This window comes from Morus notabilis, unplaced genomic scaffold, assembly GCF_000414095.1.
Source record: "Morus notabilis unplaced genomic scaffold, ASM41409v2 Scaffold1639, whole genome shotgun sequence".
In the NCBI taxonomy this organism is placed as follows: Eukaryota; Viridiplantae; Streptophyta; class Magnoliopsida; order Rosales; family Moraceae; genus Morus; species Morus notabilis.
The window spans coordinates 21391-38631 of NW_010366354.1; the positions used below are offsets into that span (position 1 = coordinate 21391).

General features: G+C 34.9%; 1 protein-coding gene, 1 non-coding gene and 1 pseudogene across 2 annotated transcripts; 1 reads left to right on the forward strand and 2 right to left on the reverse strand.

The window, feature by feature from the left end:
- Window positions 1-466: 466 nt before the first annotated feature.
- LOC21389927 lies at window positions 467-2242 on the reverse strand. The gene is made up of 4 exons (XM_024173453.1): window positions 2070-2242; window positions 1710-1923; window positions 1213-1325; window positions 467-922 (listed from the first exon to the last, which is right to left on the reverse strand). The coding sequence occupies exons 1-4, from the start codon at window positions 2137-2139 to the stop codon at window positions 765-767; spliced, it is 555 nt and encodes a 184-aa protein (XP_024029221.1). The 5' UTR covers window positions 2140-2242; the 3' UTR covers window positions 467-764.
- Window positions 2243-10447: 8205 nt separating this feature from the next.
- On the forward strand, window positions 10448-15673 carry LOC112093911 (annotated as a pseudogene).
- On the reverse strand, window positions 10775-10881 carry LOC112093912. The gene has a single exon (XR_002903264.1). It is a non-coding gene; the product is annotated as a small nucleolar RNA R71 (small nucleolar RNA).
- Window positions 15674-17241: the final 1568 nt, after the last annotated feature.

A 17241-nucleotide genomic window follows, 5' to 3' on the forward strand; every position in this document is an offset into this window, starting at 1 on the left:
ATATATATATATATATATATTGAACAACCTCCTACATTCGCCTCAACTTTTATGGCCCTGTTCGATACGCTTAGAAATATTCAACACCTCATATTATTATATTAATTACTCAACTTTCCCAAAACAACAGTTTGATCGAGACCAATTGACTAGGCCAGAGGAGGATGTGTAACCAAATACATAGTCAAAATGTTGAGGAAGGTCTAACTGCAAAATCACGGCACATGTGCGTGACAAATAAGTCATACAATTCGTTCTAGATAAATGTTAGATTTCACACAACTTTCCCCAAATTAATCGGTACAATATTAAAGTCAGATCTTCTTTTGCTTTCTCCACTAAATTAACATCGTGATAATATTGCAGAGCAAATCCCGTTAAGGGGAAAAAAGTAAATGAACAAGTGGAGGACCAAATAATTGTATGTCATGAAGAGTGTAAAAGCACCATATAATATATTAATAAAGAACCCTATTTTTTTATTTGATTCATAAAATCCACTATATAATATATATGTAAGAATACAAGATTATACATATTATTTGAAAGCATTGTAGTACAAAATCACACCAGTCCACAATAACAAACTCATCACTCGCACATGACATGAATATTATAACATCCAAAAAGGATGGTGAATACTCAAGTCCGGCTACTAAACCCTAGTGATCACTAAAACCTCGGCGCAACTCCATCATACCTATTGATATATTTTACTAACTCCTTCTTATCATAGTATATTATTACTGAATTAAAAAAAAAAATCAGAAAGGTGGAAAAGCTGGGCTAATAGCTGGTGCAACTTCAAGCTTAGCAGGGTGAAGTGGCCCCGGTGCAACAACAAAACCGGAGCTTCGGAGCTCAGCCATCTCTCGGCGAACATTTCCGGCTTGCGCTTCACATAGTTTCGGAAGAAACACACCTATACACAAACAAATAAGTAAATAATTAAAATCAAACTTTAGGGTTATTTTCACTTTACTCTCTAAATTCTGACAACTTCCACTTTACACTTCCAATTTAAATTAGACCAACTTAACTCCTTCTATTAAAATTTCCGTTTTTAACGACAAAAAAAATAGAGTTAATGAAATCATATAATAGCGTCTAAAAAAAAGAATTGTGTTAAAATATATGTTAAGCCAAGAAATGTCGACTTTTCGTCACTCTTGCTACTTTGGCTCTAACGTAAAAACGACACAATTTATTCACCTTCACCGGCGGCGAGATTGAAGTAAAGGTCAACAACGTTGTGGCAAGCATCGTAGCAGTTTGGGGAGCAAAGCTGTCGTGTGAAGCGAGACTCAAGGAGAGAGTCGGATGAGATTCCAAGAGTTCTAACTTTAGGATTATTTTCACTTTACTCTCTAAATTCTAACAACTTCCACTTTACACTTTCAATTTAAATTAGACCAACTTAACTCCTATTAAAATTTCCGTTTTTAACGACAAAAAAATAGAGAGTTAATGAAATCATATAATAGCGTCTAAAAAAAAAAAAGAATTGTGTTAAAATATATGTTAAGCCAAAAAATGTCGACTTTTCGTCCTTCTTGCTACTTTGGCTCTAACGTAAAAACGACACAATTTATTCACCTTCACCGGCGGCGAGATTGAAGTAAAGGTCAACAACGTTGTGGCAAGCATCGTAGCAGTTTGGGGAGCAAAGCTGTCGTGTGAAGCGAGACTCAAGGAGAGAGTCGGATGAGATTCCAAGAGTTCTGCGGTCAAGTCCACATGCTTTGATACACTCGTCGCTCTCAATCACGTCCTTCAGTTTGTCCGCCTCGATGTCCGACGCACGGCATGTGTAGGCTTCTTTCCCACTCCTCTTCACATGCTTCTCCAAAACGCACCGTTTCCCCGACGACGACACCGCGAACGCGCAGGTGTCTTGGTCTAGCTTCTCACACGTTATTCCTCCTTTAAAAAAAAAAAAAAAAAAAAAAAACCCAATATTTGCTTATATTTATGTATAACATACAATGTATATAACATTATATATGTATGTATATAAAGCATATAATGTATATATATAATTTAGAAAAATATCACGAGAATTGACAAACCAAGGGTGCCTTGGACGCAAAGGGCAAGAGCAATGAGTGCGAGGGCCTTCAAGCAAAATTTTGACGCCATTTGGTGAAGCTTTCTGTGGGATAAATGGATAATATGGCGGGGGTGACTAAAAGAAGCTATAAGTTTTCTAAATTAAGTTGGTTTGGCCAAGTTTGCGCTTCTTTAGGAGGAATGTGCTTGTGAAGATTCATGGGTGCGCCGAACCATTATATAGTCGTTTAGAAGATCACTGTAGAATGAAAGGTAACGACTAACGAGACAAATGATGTTGGACTTTCAAAGTTTCAAAGTGAAGAAACAAGAAAAATAAATTAAAAAATACAGGAATTAAGGAACCGTGCTTTAGATTTTATTACAGCTAGGGTCTACATAGGGACCCTATGAATGCCACGTATTAGAGGCTTTTATGATCACAATTTGGAGCTAAAAACGCTAGTCAATTAATATAACTAATCGTCTGCCGCTATCAATGGCGCGGCCATTGCATGGCACTGTATTTCCACATTTATGGCTGTTTAATATTCTAGTTAGTCCTAAAAATCTGTCCTCTTTTTATTATAATTATTTTTTTTTTGAAAGATTCTTTTTTCTCTTAATTTTTGAATGCTAGAACAGCAGTTTGCAAAAAGAGAATTGACTTTTCTTTTCAGTTCTCACTTCTTGAACAAGTTGAGCAAATTTATCAGAAAATGAATAGCTAATAATATGTTTAATTACATGTGAGCTTTTTTTTTTTTTTTTAATTGAATGCATGTAAAGCCTATTTAAGTTACATGAACTAATTGTTAATATCGTATCTGGTTGTATATTTTGCAAAGATATATATTGAGTAATACATGTAAAGGTTGAATGTACGTCCAAACTAAGTGGAGCAATGAATGTCGTTCATGAAACTAGGTAGCAGTTCGCAGCCGAAATATATGCGAGACCCTTATCTAGTTGTGTTTCTGAAGGATACCTAACGTTTATAACAGTTGTCCCGTTTATATATAAATGGTCTATTTAATCGGCATGCCAAATAATGAGTGCATTTGAAATTGATTTTTTATTTTATTTTTAAAAATATTTTTATACGTCTTTTAAGATATAAAAATGAAAATGATATGTAAACTGTCTTTGTTTATTTTAAAAATGAAAACGAAAACTAACAACAGTAAGAATAGTTTTTGTGAAAAAATTAAAAAACGATTAAAATTATTTTTTTTTTTCTGTTTTTATTTTTCAATATTTATCAATAATATTATAATATATTAATTAATAATTATAACTAAACACAATTTTATTTTTTTATTATATTCAAAATATTTTCTTAAAAAATTAATCAAATCAATTTTATAATAATTCTCAAAATAATCTCATTTTTATTTTTATATTAAAAATAAAATTATTTTAAAAACGTTAACTCCGGGTAACTCCGTCACACATGGCACTCCATCACGTTTTACACTGTACATCTTTTTCAAGTGGGGCCTACAAACTTACATAAATTGTTTTTGTCTTCTTGTACAGGTGGAGTGCGGAGCCAATGCAAAGCTGGATTGAAACACGTTGATTTTGGTTCTGGGCGGCTTAAGACTGGAGACTATAGGAGGCAGGCCTAATTTGGCGAAAATTTCATACTAACATCCCACAGTCACGTACCTAAGTAATTTTATCGTCCATTTAATTCATTAATTTAAATTTTTAATTTAAATTGAGATGTAATTTTATATAAAAAATTTTTATTATAGTAAAAAAATTAAATATGACTGTTTGTGAAAATTTTTTACTGTAACAAAATTTAAATTCTAAACTCAAATTAGTGAAATAAATATGACCTTAATATTTTGCTCTATATAATGTTCAAAATTTATAGAATATGCTTCTTCTTAATATAATGTTCAAGGTGTTTTTTTCTTCTTTTTTTTAAAAAAAAAAAATTTATTTTATAAGAGAATTCAATAGCTTAGTTTTAATAACACATTCTGGTAACAAATCTTTTTTATTCTTTCAAAATTTTTCTCCAAATAAGGTGATACTTATAAAAATAAAAAAGAAAATCGAATTAGAAGTTAAGAGATTGAAATAAATATAATAGTTAACAAGTATAATATTTAACTCCAACTAATAGTTTTTATTGGGAAACAAAAACCATTAAACACTAATACTAATTTTCAAGTTTAAGTCTGCAAGTAATATATAATTGAAATTGTACTATTTAATATATGGATCCTATAAAGTTGTGTAAATATAGATATATAGATATAGAAAACCTGAAACAATAAGAAGAATTTTACGTAGAAATTCAACATTTCAAGTTTACATTATTTTAATATATAGTCATGATTTTTTTATCTTGCTTAAAAAATACATTAGAGGTCTATTATAGCAAGCCTAATTAAAGTGTATATATATATATATATATTTATATTGTGTGTGTGTGTGTGTACACTCACAACCTGAAATATGAATAGAGGCCTCAATTTCGAAAATTAAGTAGAGGTCTTTGATGATATCATATACTACTATATTTATTCTCATGACAAAAATGGGGCCTTCCAATTGTAAAGTGCAAACCTATTAAAAAAAGAATAATAAAAGTAATAATAATAAAGGGGCTTGAACGGCTAAGGGACCTTAGGAGAGTGCCTAATTTGCCTAGTCCTTGAGCCGGTACCTCATTTTAAAGTTTATGTCACTTTTCTTGGACGTATTTAATTAATCCGTTTTCATATAGGTCTTAGTTATAATTATTCATTCCTGGCTCATAGTCTCAATTTTTTTTAAAATAAGATTAAGGGAATTATAACTAGTATAAATTAAGAGGGTTTCATGTACAATTCGGCAATACTTTTGTTCATTAGATTACTAGGTAAGGTGGCTTAATTAATGTCTTAAATAAAGATGAAAAGCTACTGCGCTGTTGGAAAAACTCTACTCAAGCAGGGGAAGAATTCATGTGGAAGTTTTTCAGCAGCCTCAGTGATAAATGGCAAGCGGCAACGTTCTTTAATATTTTACTACTCTTTTTTGATGTTGTATTATGAATGAACTTATAGGGTTTATTAACTCCAAAGCAAGTCTAAGAAACTATATTATACTAATTATTGCATGTATCTTTACAGTTTACAATTTATTGATCTATGTATATAGGCAAGGATTTATACTTATTGCGACGCCCCGCGGCCACCTAGCTTACATGCATACGCATAATAATTGGTCATTTCATACTCTAAAGTCTGAACCAGCGAAAACATTGAACATAAATCTTAAATAGAAAAAACAAAAATTTATTTTATTTTTTTTTCAAATATCTATTGTTATTATTTTCCCTTTCTTGTTTTTTCCCTTGAAAAAAATAATAATTAGGGTAATTTGAAGACCTGAGAAAAAAGAAGAGAAAACGGACGAAAATAGAAATAGAAGCTAGAGTTGTGCACGACTCGGCATGGTTATAGCTATAGTTAGATTTATAAAGAATATATTCTAAAATTTATTTATCTCAACAAAGACATATTTTGTTCTTTTCTCAGATTGGTCTTACTTAGCTTTGTCCTGATTTAAGTTCGAGTCTCAAAACTAATAAAAATCATTTTGAAAAAGACAATAAGAAAGACGAGTTAGAATATTGTATTATAAAAACACCAAAAGTTTACCAGACCTGGAAACAAACTAAGTTTCTGGTCAGACAAATATTGCCAAGGAAACGCTCAAATTTATACAAAAGTCCTTCCAAGAACAGTCGTTTAAATGAAGTCTCCATTTCATTCGTGAAAAACGTTGTGATGTGGACTTTCCTCCGTTTTTTGCGGGGCAAACTGCAAAGCTATTATTAATAGAGATCTTTTTCGATACGTCAACTTAATGGTATGTCAAATTTTTTATTCGTTAAATTCATATAAAATCACGTAAAAAATTAAAATATATATAAATTTAATCATTAAAAAAAATTAATTTACCGGTACACTAGGTAATCTCCTTAATAAATATTGTATGTTGTTTATTTTATTTTATTTTATTTTATTTTTAAATTATTTTTCTGTAGGTCATAAAGTACTACTGCTGAGAGTTAGTTATTAGTCGGATTCAGAGGACTTTTTTGGAACTTTATACGAAATTTTGCAGCATCCCATAATTGGGGAGGAAAACGTGGACGGTATGGCTTAAGCTAAAGTGCTCTTTGTATCAAGTCATAAACCTTCCAACCAAATCCAAATTCAACACATTACCTTATTTTATATATTTCAGGAATGATAATGACACAATTATGCCGCAATATCTTGCAAAATATTCGTTTTACTTTTAAAAATACAAAAGAAAGTTTTATTCGAGGAGGCGTAAATTGTTTTCTACTTCTACTTTTATTTTTCTCAAAGATAAAATGCTAATCAAAATCACCACTTTAAGACTTAACCAAGACAGAAAAGATATTTGTCTTTACGAATTGTCCTCATGCTTACGCAATCACACATAAATAATTGCTAAATTTTCTCCCCTTTCTTTTCTAAACGGGTAGACAACAAATTCATCATTTCAGTTTTCATTTGTTTTGTTTAAGTGAAAGCTATCACTAGCTAATCGGTTTAAAATAAAATATTTTTGTCAAATACTAATATCAGAAAAAAATCTTTAATGATACAAAAAAGTACTATATAATGTATAATGTTAGTTTCAATAGCACAACACAAAAGATTTTAGACTGACACGACATGACACAGTTACATTGACAACTTGGCTAAGCGCAACAGGTGAATTGTATCAGATAATTTTAAGTACATAAACATGACACGACACAACACGAAAACACGCGAGTATGAAAACATGACTTATAGGACACAATGTGGATAGGCTGACCAACATGATGAATACAATTTTTTTTTCTCGGAAGAATGTAATAAATAATAGATTTATGAAACTAAATTAAGTGAATAGTAAATTTTAAAACTATTTGAAATAAATAGTAATTTACCAGTAAATGGTTTATTTGCGACTAGTAAAAAGATTTTTTTCCATGTAAATTTTCTTTTTACGATTGGTAAAAAGATTTTTGTTCACTTAAATAAAGATTTTTACCACATAAATTATGTTTTACTAGTCACAAATGAAATATTTACATTATTCACTTCAACTAATTTTAAATTTATTATTTACTTAATTTAGTTTCACAAATATGTTGTTTACTACCATTTCCGTTTTCTCTTCTCATTTTGTAAGATGTAACTTTCATGTTAATTTTATATATTTTTTAATGATTAAAAAATTACAAAAATATTATAATTAATCCTCTTAAGATTAAAAAAGTATATATTGGTTTGTATTAATTTTCTTGATGTTACTAGTCCCTTGTCATGTTAAATAAAAAGAAAATTAATATTTTTAAGTTGGTGAATTATGATACTACATCAATATTTTTTTCTTAGTAATAAAATATAAATCTATCATTATTATTTTTCCCTGAGGAAAGAGATAAATATCTTCTTAAAGTGTGGTTAGAATTTTTATCTCTTGCTCTTGAATAATAACCTCTTTAGTCAAATAATTATACTAACAAAAGGATATTAATAAAAAATGGAGAGTAAAAATTATAACCCATGCACTCTTAAGGGTAAGTTCAACAATGTTCTCTTTTTTACTTTAAATGAACTGTTACTTTCTATGTGGAGAGAGTTTAAAATATATATATATATATTTTTTGATAAAATGAAGAATTTACTATTGACAGTGCATGAGTGATTAGTGCATAAAAATACACCCTAAATACTGCTTTTGATTTATACAATATTAAAATATTTAAGCTTTAATTAAACAATTCCATTATTTTTCTCCATAATATTTTTAATTCGAATTTGTCTAGTTTTTACTTAATTATTTACAGATGAAAGCAGTGTAAAAAGCTACACAAGAAGAAGCCATGAAAGCCATATTTTTAAGCCTTTCAACCGAGCCACACGAGCCAGAGGGAGAGCCGCGTCAGCCGAGCCGAGCCACTATCTTTTCCCTCCGTATGGGCCCAAGCCCTTCCTCGCTTCCCGACTCTTCCTCGCGCGCGTCACCAGCACGCTTTCTCTCAGCACGCGTGTTTCTTCCACGCAAACGTTAGCACGCGTCCAAGGCTTTAATCCGCGTGGGTCCCGCCTCTGCATTGCCAGCCTGAGCTTCCAGTGAATGCGCGCCAATTGTCAACCCTGTCCCTTGCTCTGACCAGTGCCAACACACTTCTTCCACTCCAAGCGCGACACGTGGTGATCTGACTCCATCTTCCAATCGTAGTGCGACACGTGTCCCATTGGTTGCTGAATCCGAATTTCTTCCCAAAAAATCAGAGCAAATTACCATATTTCTTCCCCAAATTAAATATATGATTTCTCATAATTTATGTGTAATTTTATTTTGTTTCTTTTTCCTTTGTAATTTTCTATTTTTTATTGTTTGTTTCCTTATTTGATAGGCAACCTCTAAACACTATAAATAGGGGGGTTAGCCTAATTTTTTAGAAGCTTTTAATATTCAGTTTTCTGTCGTCTTGCTGTCACTCTCATATTTTCTCTGTAGAACTTGTGAGAATATTTTGCAAGTTAGGCTAGAGTTTTCTTGGTGAGGTTAGAGATGAACTTTTGTTGAGTGACGCAATTCGGGCTTTTGATTCCATGTGCTGTAAAGTTTAATATCTGAATGAATTAAACCTCATCTATCTTTCTATTACCCTTTAAAATATTGTGTGTCAATTTTTATATAAGTTCAGTCACACTTTTCTTATGTAATTCTGTCATGCATTGTTTTGTTATTCAAATTATTTTATAAATTGTCTTTTACTGCAATATTGTCAAATTGATATATTGTCGATTTTGGATAACTTGTAATGATAATATTTTCGGAGTCAACATAAAGATTTAATTTATTCAATCCTTTTATTGGTGAACGAAACATTAGGGATTCTCGACACCTTACTGTTTTTACTACTGAATTTCTTTCACACAAATTTTTTCTCCTTTTTATTTGCAACAAAAATCTCAAAAAATCTTATTTTTCTTTAATTCAGTTGTTATTTATTTTTCTCTAATGCTCTTATTCTGCTAATTTTTCTTACTATTTTGTTATCTCTCTGTGGATACGGCCGCCCTTCTTTGTTACAATTGACCACTTGTGAACATCACTTTTGGGCGTTAATCAAATTTTGACGCCGTTGCCGGGAAGGTGCTATTAGCAAGATTGATCAGTAGATTTTTGAGCCAAAGAGGTAAGTATACATTTATTTTTTTTTCTACTCTTTTCTTATCGTCTATTTCAAAAAAAAAAAAAAAAATCTTCTTTTGGTTTATGTGTGAACTTTTGGAGTCTGTGTTCATTGTTGCTCTTTCCGTTGCTTTGTTCTTCGTTTCTTTTTTTTTTTTTTTAAAAGAGAAAGTTGGATGCAGCCTGCAAGTTAACATGCCTTTGTTCAAAGTTGCTGTATAGTTTTTTTCCTTTTCTCGTCCATTAATCGAAACCAAAAAAAAAAAAATTTCACTTTATCATTCTTTTTTTTATTCCCGTAGTTTTGATTGCTGAAAAAAAAATCTCACACTTTTTGAATTTGCCTTTATTGTTAATCTTATTTTCCTTTTTAGTTTTAAAATTGATTGTGATTTGATCTTGTAATCTTTTATTTTTTTTTTTATAAACTAAGATTTTATTTTGTTTCTCCATTTGTATATTTTAATTGTTGACTTTTATATTATTGCCTAATTTAATTTTTCCTTTTAAGTCTTTATTAATTTTTAAGATTGTGATTAGGTGGTAATTAGTTGACTAATTTAGAATCTTAATCTAGGAATTTCATAATTTGGTAGATTTAGGCTTTTGACTTTAGGAATAGTTTCTATTAATTAGATTACATTTCATAATTTATTCAATAAAATTTAATAGTTGATTTTGAGGATAATTGTGTGGTTACGTGGAAAGTACAATCTGAGAGAGTTCTGTCTAAAAAAGTTAGTACTTAAGTGGGCATCGCCCCACCAATCTTTCTTGGGAACGTTGCTCTGTCTAGGAGACTATTCATTTAGCCAAGAGCTATAGTCTTTCCTGTGAGCACTCTCGGTGGTTGTAATTTACGTTACTATATAGTTATTTTCTTTTGCTTTGATTAAAAATAAAAACAAAAAAAAAAAAAATTTAAAAAAATTTAAAATTTAAAAAAAACCACTTTGGGTGAATGCATCGGTATAAAGACGAGCTAGGGAGATTTGCTCAACATCCAGACCTAGAAACCTCTAGTGAAATTCTATCCGACTCGTCTTCTACGCCTCTGTCTTCACACTCGTCGTTGGAATTCGCATTTCAAAATCTCTTCGCAATGGCACAACAAGAGGAAGTTTAGCAGAGGACGTTGCAAGATTACCTGCACCCAATGCGAACGACCACCCCATCTTGCATCATGTTCCCACCAAATGCACCGCCTACGGATTTCAAGCCGGGCATGATTGCACTTCTCCCAACCTTTCACGGTTTAGAGAATGAGAACCCATATGTACACATCCAGGAGTTTGAAGAGGTGGTGGCCACCTTTCACAGCTGTGCTGAGGCCGTAAATACCGTCAGATTGAAGGTTTTCCCTTTCTCTCTGAAGGACAAGGCCAAAAGCTGGCTGTATTCTCTTAGGCCCAAGTCTATTGGTACGTGGGAAGAAATGATGATGACATTCTTTAACAAATATTTCCCACACCATGAGATCAACAATTTGAAATGACAGATCTCGAATTTCGCTCAGAAAGAAAACGAAACTCTTTATCAAGCTTGGGAGCATTTTAAAGATCTGTTAAATCTGTGTCCCCACCATGGATATGAAAGTTGGCGCCTCGTAAGCTATTTCTACGATGGACTCACAATCCGAGAGCGCCAATTTGTCGAGATAACGTGCAATGGGGATTTTCTCCAAAAGGATCCTGACGAAACTATCGAGTACCTGAATGAGTTAGCTGAGAAAGCTCATACTTGGACTGGACCAAGTGCTACTGAAAGCACCAGTAGGTCCCGACCAGTTAGAGTTTATCAATTAAGGGAAGATGACAGCCTTAAGGCCCAAGTTGAAGCTTTGATAAAGCAAATCAAGGCCCTCAAAAGTAAAGATAGTAAAGGACCCCACATGATGGCAAGGATAGAGGCACATGAGCCATGTTTCGTTTGTGGTGGAGAGGGCCATCTAGCTCAGGATTGCCACACTTTTAGTGAAATGAGGGGGGGTATACGAGGAGTAGTGCAATGCATTGGGCACATACAAGAAGCCTAACGGACCCTTATCATAAACTTACAATCCTGGTTGGAAAAACCACCCAAACTTTAGTTGGAGAGATCCAAACTAACATGCACAATCATCTGGAGGGCAATGGAGATCAGAACAACAATCTCAACCACTAAGGACATATTTTGCGCCTCAGAATAACATGCAGCCGAAAGGGAATTCTCTAGAGGATACCCTAAAAGCTTTTATGGACGCACAAAATAAAACGAATCAAATGGTTGATTCAATGCTCACGCAGCTAGTGGAAGAGAATAAGAAAATCAAAAGTCAAATCACAAAGCTGACATAAGCTTTAACTGTTCAGGAGCGTGGTAGATTTCCATCACAAGCCCAGTCCAATTTGAGAGGACAGCACATGGCTCAAACTTCCAACTCTGAAGGTTAAAATATTAAAGAAGTTAACGCCATCTCTACTTAAAGTGGTATGAATTTTGACACGCCATCGATAAGTACAACCACTTCAAGCAATGAAGAATTGGCTCAGGAGAAAGAAGAGCCAATAAAAATTTCGGTAAAGGTTCCTTTTCCCTAAGCTCTCCGACCTGCTGGGAAAGTGCCAGAAAATCAAAGTGAGATCCTGGAGCACTTGACACAATTGAAGATCAATTTTTCCTTACTACACATGATCAAGCAAGTGCTGGCCTACGCCAAGGTTATCAAGGATCTGTGCACCATAAAGAGAAAGCACCACGTCAAGAAGATTGCATTCTTGACAGAACAAGTGAATGTGGTGATTGAGTAGAAGACACCGCTAAAGTACAAAGATCCTGGTTGTCCCACCATTTCCTGCACAATTGGGACACACGAATTCGGCTAAGCATTGCTGGATCTTAGAGCGAGTGTAAACCTCATGCCTTATTCAGTTACTCGCAACTTGGTCTTGGAGAGATTAAGCAGACACCTGTAGTACTGCAATTGGCCGATTGATCCATCAAGAAACCACGTGGAATAGTTGAAGACGTGTTATTGCAAATTGATAAGTTTTACTATTCTGTGGATTTCGTTGTTTTGGACACTCAGTCAGTGGTTGATGTAGAGTTAAAAATCCTGATCATCCTCGGAAGACCATTCCTCGCGACAGCAAATGCCTTAATTAACTGTAGAAATGGTCTAATGAAGATCTTTTTTGGGAACATGACTCTCGAGGTAAATGTTTTCAACATTGTAAAACAAACACAAGATGACAACGAGTGTCACCAAACATTCAAGATCGACACACTTGTCGAGAAAGAGGTTCAACTGCAAAGCAACTCTGAAAATCTTGAAAACCTCCTCCAAAATTCTGATTATGAAAATTCCGGTTCTGTTGAGTTGGCTCAATTGTCTGTAATTTTCAACAATTCATAGGACAAAGAAATTAAGTTTAAGCAACTGTGTTTCGAGGAACTTCCGTAAAGGAGAGAGAAACCAAAGCCTTCCATCGAGGAGACCCCTACAGTCAAACTTGCTCAACTACATGAAGGATTGAAGCATGCATTTTTGGGAGTTGGCGATACCTTTCCTGTTATAATTTCATCCAAACTCGATGTGTCACAAGAGCAACAGTTAATCAACATGCTGCAAAAGCATAAATCTGCATTGGCTTGGACGGTTGCTGACATTAAAGGAATCAGTCCTTTGATTTGCTTCCATCATATTCATTTGGAAGAAGGGGCTAACCCCCGAAGAGATCCTCAAAGAAGATTAAATCCAACAATAAAGGAAGTTGTGAAGAATGAGATTCTCAAGCTATTAGATGCTAGGATCATTTACCCAGTCGCTGATAGCAAGTGGGTTAGTCCAACCCAGGTAGTACTAAAGAAATCGGGGGTCACTGTGGTGGAAAATGAAAAATGGGCTCTAGTTCCCACAAAGGTCGTGACTGGTTGGCGCAAGTGTATTGACTATCGCAAGCTTAATGCCGCCACTCGCAAAGACCATTTCCCACTTCCATTCATCGATCAAATCTTAGAACATATGATAGGTCATCCTTTCTATTGTTTTCTCGATGGCTATGCAGGGTATTATCATATAGAGATAGCATTAGAAGATCAGGACAAAACCACATTCACATGTCCTTTTGGTACTTATGCCTTTCGGCGAATGCCATTTGGACTGTGTAACGTACCTGCCACATTTTAGAGGTGTATGATGAGCATTTTCAACGACATGATTGAGAAATGCATGGAAGTATTCATGGATGACTTGACAATCTTCAGAGATTCATTCGACACGTGCCTTTTCAACTTGGAAGCCGTCCTATAAAGATGTGAAGAGAAAGGTCTCGTGCTCAATTGGGATAAGTGTCATTGCATGGTGTCATCCGGCATAGTTCTTGGGCACATTATTTCTGAAAGAGGAATCAAGGTCGACCGTTCCAAGGTTGAACTCATTTCTAACTTGCCCACCCCCAAGGCTGTTAAGGATGTTCGATCTTTTCTGGGGCACGCCGGATTCTACAGGAGGTTCATTCATAACTTTTCATCTATAGCGAGACCGCTAAGTAACCTCCTAGCAAAAGATGTTGTGTTCAACTGGACATAAGAGTGTGAGGATGCATTCCGAACACTCATCGCAAAACTAACTTCCGCCCTTATTATGTAGTCACCAGATTAGAGCTTACCTTTCGAGATCATGTGTGACGCAAGTAATTATGCTGTGGGGGCCATTCTTGGTCAACAGAGGGAGGGGAAGCCTTTCGTTGTCTACTACGTAAACCGTACTCTGAACAGTGCTCAGATGAACTACTCAACTACCGAAAAAGAGTTGCTTGCTGTAGTATTTACTCTCGATAAGTTCTATGCATATCTGATTGGTTCACCTATCACCATCTTCACAGATCATGTTGCCCTTAAGCACATTCTTTCTAAAAAGGATGCTAAGGCGCGTTTAATTAGGTGGATCCTTCTTCTGCAGGAATTTGACTTGACAATCAAGGACAAGAAGGGAGTAAAAAATGTGGTGGCGGACCACTTATCTCGTCTTGAGTTTCATGATTCCGCCGAAAGACCTACTATTAGAGATGACTTCCCCGATGAACATCTCTTCGCCGTCACTAAGATGCCATGGTATGCTCACATTGTTAACTACTTGGTGACTGGCGAGATTCCATCTACTTGGAGTGTACAAGACAAAAGGAAGTTTTTGGTCGAGGTTCGTAACATTTACTGGGATGACCCCTATCTTTTTAAGTACTGCCTCGACCAGATCATGAGACGATGTATCCCGGATGATGAAGTGTCTAGTGTCCTGAACTTTTGCCATAATGATGCATGTGGCGGTCATTTTTCTGTGAAGAAGACCGCCGCAAAGATCTTACAGTGTGGTTTCTATTGGCCCACTTTGTTCAAGGACACCAATGACTTCTGCCGTTCCTGTGAGAGGTGCCAAAATCTAGGTGCTTTGTCCCGTCGCCATATAATGCCCTTGAACCCGATTCTCGTCATAGAAATATTCGATTGCTGAGGGATAGAATTTATGGGACCATTTCCACCTTCTTATGGATTCCTCTACATACTTCTCACTATGGATTACGTGTCTAAGTGGGTAGAAGCCGTGGTGTGCCGGAACAACTATAACACCACTGTTGTAAAGTTCTTAAAGGAAAATGTGTTATCTCGATTCGGAACGCCGCGTGCCATCATTAGTGATCAAGGCACCCATTTCTGCAACCGTTCTTTTGAGGCTCTGATGCGCAAATACGGTGTGGTTCATAAAGTTTCGACTGCATATCACCCACAGACAAATGGCCAAGCTGAGTTAGCCAATAGGTAGATTAAGCAAATTCTGGAAAAGACGGTTAATCCTGATCACAAGGATTGGTCTCTGTGCCTTCCAGACACACTTTAGGCATACCACACTGCTTATAAAACCCAACTTGGGATGTCTCCTTACCGGCTTGTTTTTGGAAAAGCCTGTCATCTACCTGTAGAGCTTGAACATAAGGCTTATTGGGCTACCAAAGCCCTCAACTTTGATCTCAACGCTGCAGGTATCAATCGGAAACTTCAGCTTTCTGAAATCGAGGAGTTAAGGAACGATGCTTATGACAATTTCAGGATCTACAAGGCAAAAATGAAAGCGGCTCATGAGAAGCATATCCTGAGGAAGAATTTTAAGCCGAATCAACGGGTTCATCTCTATGATTCCCATTTGCATCTCTACCCCGGTAAGTTGAGGTCGCGGTGGACTGGCCCGTTCGTAGTAAAACGTGTTTTTTCCAATGGTGCTGTTGAGGTTGAGGACCCGACTGATGGGAGAATCTTCAAAGTAAATGGCCAGCGTCTGAAAAATTACTTAGAGCGGGTGAACCAGGTTGAAGAGATCATTCTCGACAACCCCGTTTACCAGCCCTGAGTAGTTTGCTCACATCTCATGTACCATATTTTCATTTTCTATTTTCTTTGTTTCTTTTTACATTTTTTTTTGTGTGTGTTTTTAGAGAATCATATCAGGAAGCTCAAGTTGTGCTCATATATGGAATGTTCATCGTCCATGTGTCTTCTTTCTCTATATTTCTATAATTTTTGACACTGAGGACACTGTCTGATTTTGGTTGGGGGTTGTGAGCATATTCATGCGTAAGAGTGATTTTTGTCATGATGATATTTGGGTTAAAATTTTTGCAAAGTTATCTGAGTATGATTTCAAAATGTTTGGTTTGAGTCAATTTTTGCTGTCTTGGTTACTAAGAAATGACTTCCAGAGTTTCTTTTTGCACGTGCTAAACCTTGTGATAAGATGGATGTTAATGCATGTTAGCTGAGAAAATTCCTGAGTTTAAGTGCTTGATTTTTGGTGAGTTAAGAGAGTAGAGAAAATGACTTTTGAACCTTCATTGATCTTTTGAGCTGGTAAAATCACTGTTAGAACATCATTACATGATTAGTGGTATGCTTGGTGCATATGCTTGAGGGATGGATTTTGGGTTAGATAGGAATGATTTTTTATAATAGAGCCTCATTTCTTTTAGTAAAAAAAAAAAAAAACTGAGCAAGAGCAACATTTTATAGATCCTGTAGTTTGGTGTTAATCACATTTTATGCTATATAGCTGTTTGTCAAAAGAACACCTATCTACATTCACTTCATTATTGCAGGTTGTCTCTTGTCAAAAAAAAAAAAGAAAAAAAAGAGTAATTTATTTCCCTATGCATTTTTTTTGGGCTCTTTGTTCGTTTCTATAAATTTCTGTTTGACCTGAACGAAATCTCAAAAGCTGGTTTATGGTAAGAATGGTGGAATGTTCTAGTAGTTAATTAACCTATCTTTTGGTCAATGTTCGTTTGACTGTTTGTCCTAAATCTTACCTTCCTCACACTGAGCATTGATTATTCCATTTCCAACTCCATGAGAGAAAACCTTCGCACTTAAATATTTCTGACACCCGTGAGATCAATGGAGTTGAGACTTCTGTAAATTTCTGTTTGACCTGAACTACTCTTGATAGTATCTCTTAACTTTTTACTGACACTTTGTTTGAAATACTCAGGTGATTAAGCGAGTTGAGACTCAATTTTCTTTGTGACATGATTTCTCTTGCGCTTGGATTGCTAGAGACTACCAATAAGCTGGTTGGAGGTTGTGCTTAATGCATAAAAATACACCCTAAATACTGCTTTTGATTTATATAATATTAAAATATTTAAGCTTTAATTAAATAATTTCATTATTTTTATTCATAATATTTTTAATTAGAATTTGTCTAGTTTTTGCTTAATTATTTATAGATGAGAGCAGTGTAAAAAGCTACACAAGAAGAAGCCATGAAAGCCATATTTTTAAGCCTTTCAGCCGAGCCACACGAGCCAGAGGGAGAGTCGCGTCAGCCGAGCCGAGCCACTGTCTTTTCCCTCCGCGTGGGCCCCAGCCCTTCCTCGCTTCCCGACTCTTCCTCACGCGCGTCACCAGTACGCCTTCTCTCGG

Bases quoted from the DNA above. Each gene is read 5' to 3' on its own strand.
- LOC21389927 (XM_024173453.1), bottom strand. From the start codon at position 2,139: ATGGCGTCAAAATTTTGCTTGAAGGCCCTCGCACTCATTGCTCTTGCC. The intron at 1,326-1,709 runs CTCATCCGACTC...AACTCTTGGAAT, and splicing joins GACCGCAGAACTCTTGGAAT to CTCATCCGACTCTCTCCTTG. The intron at 923-1,212 runs GTGAATAAATTG...GTTTGTGTATAG, and splicing joins CAATCTCGCCGCCGGTGAAG to GTGTGTTTCTTCCGAAACTA.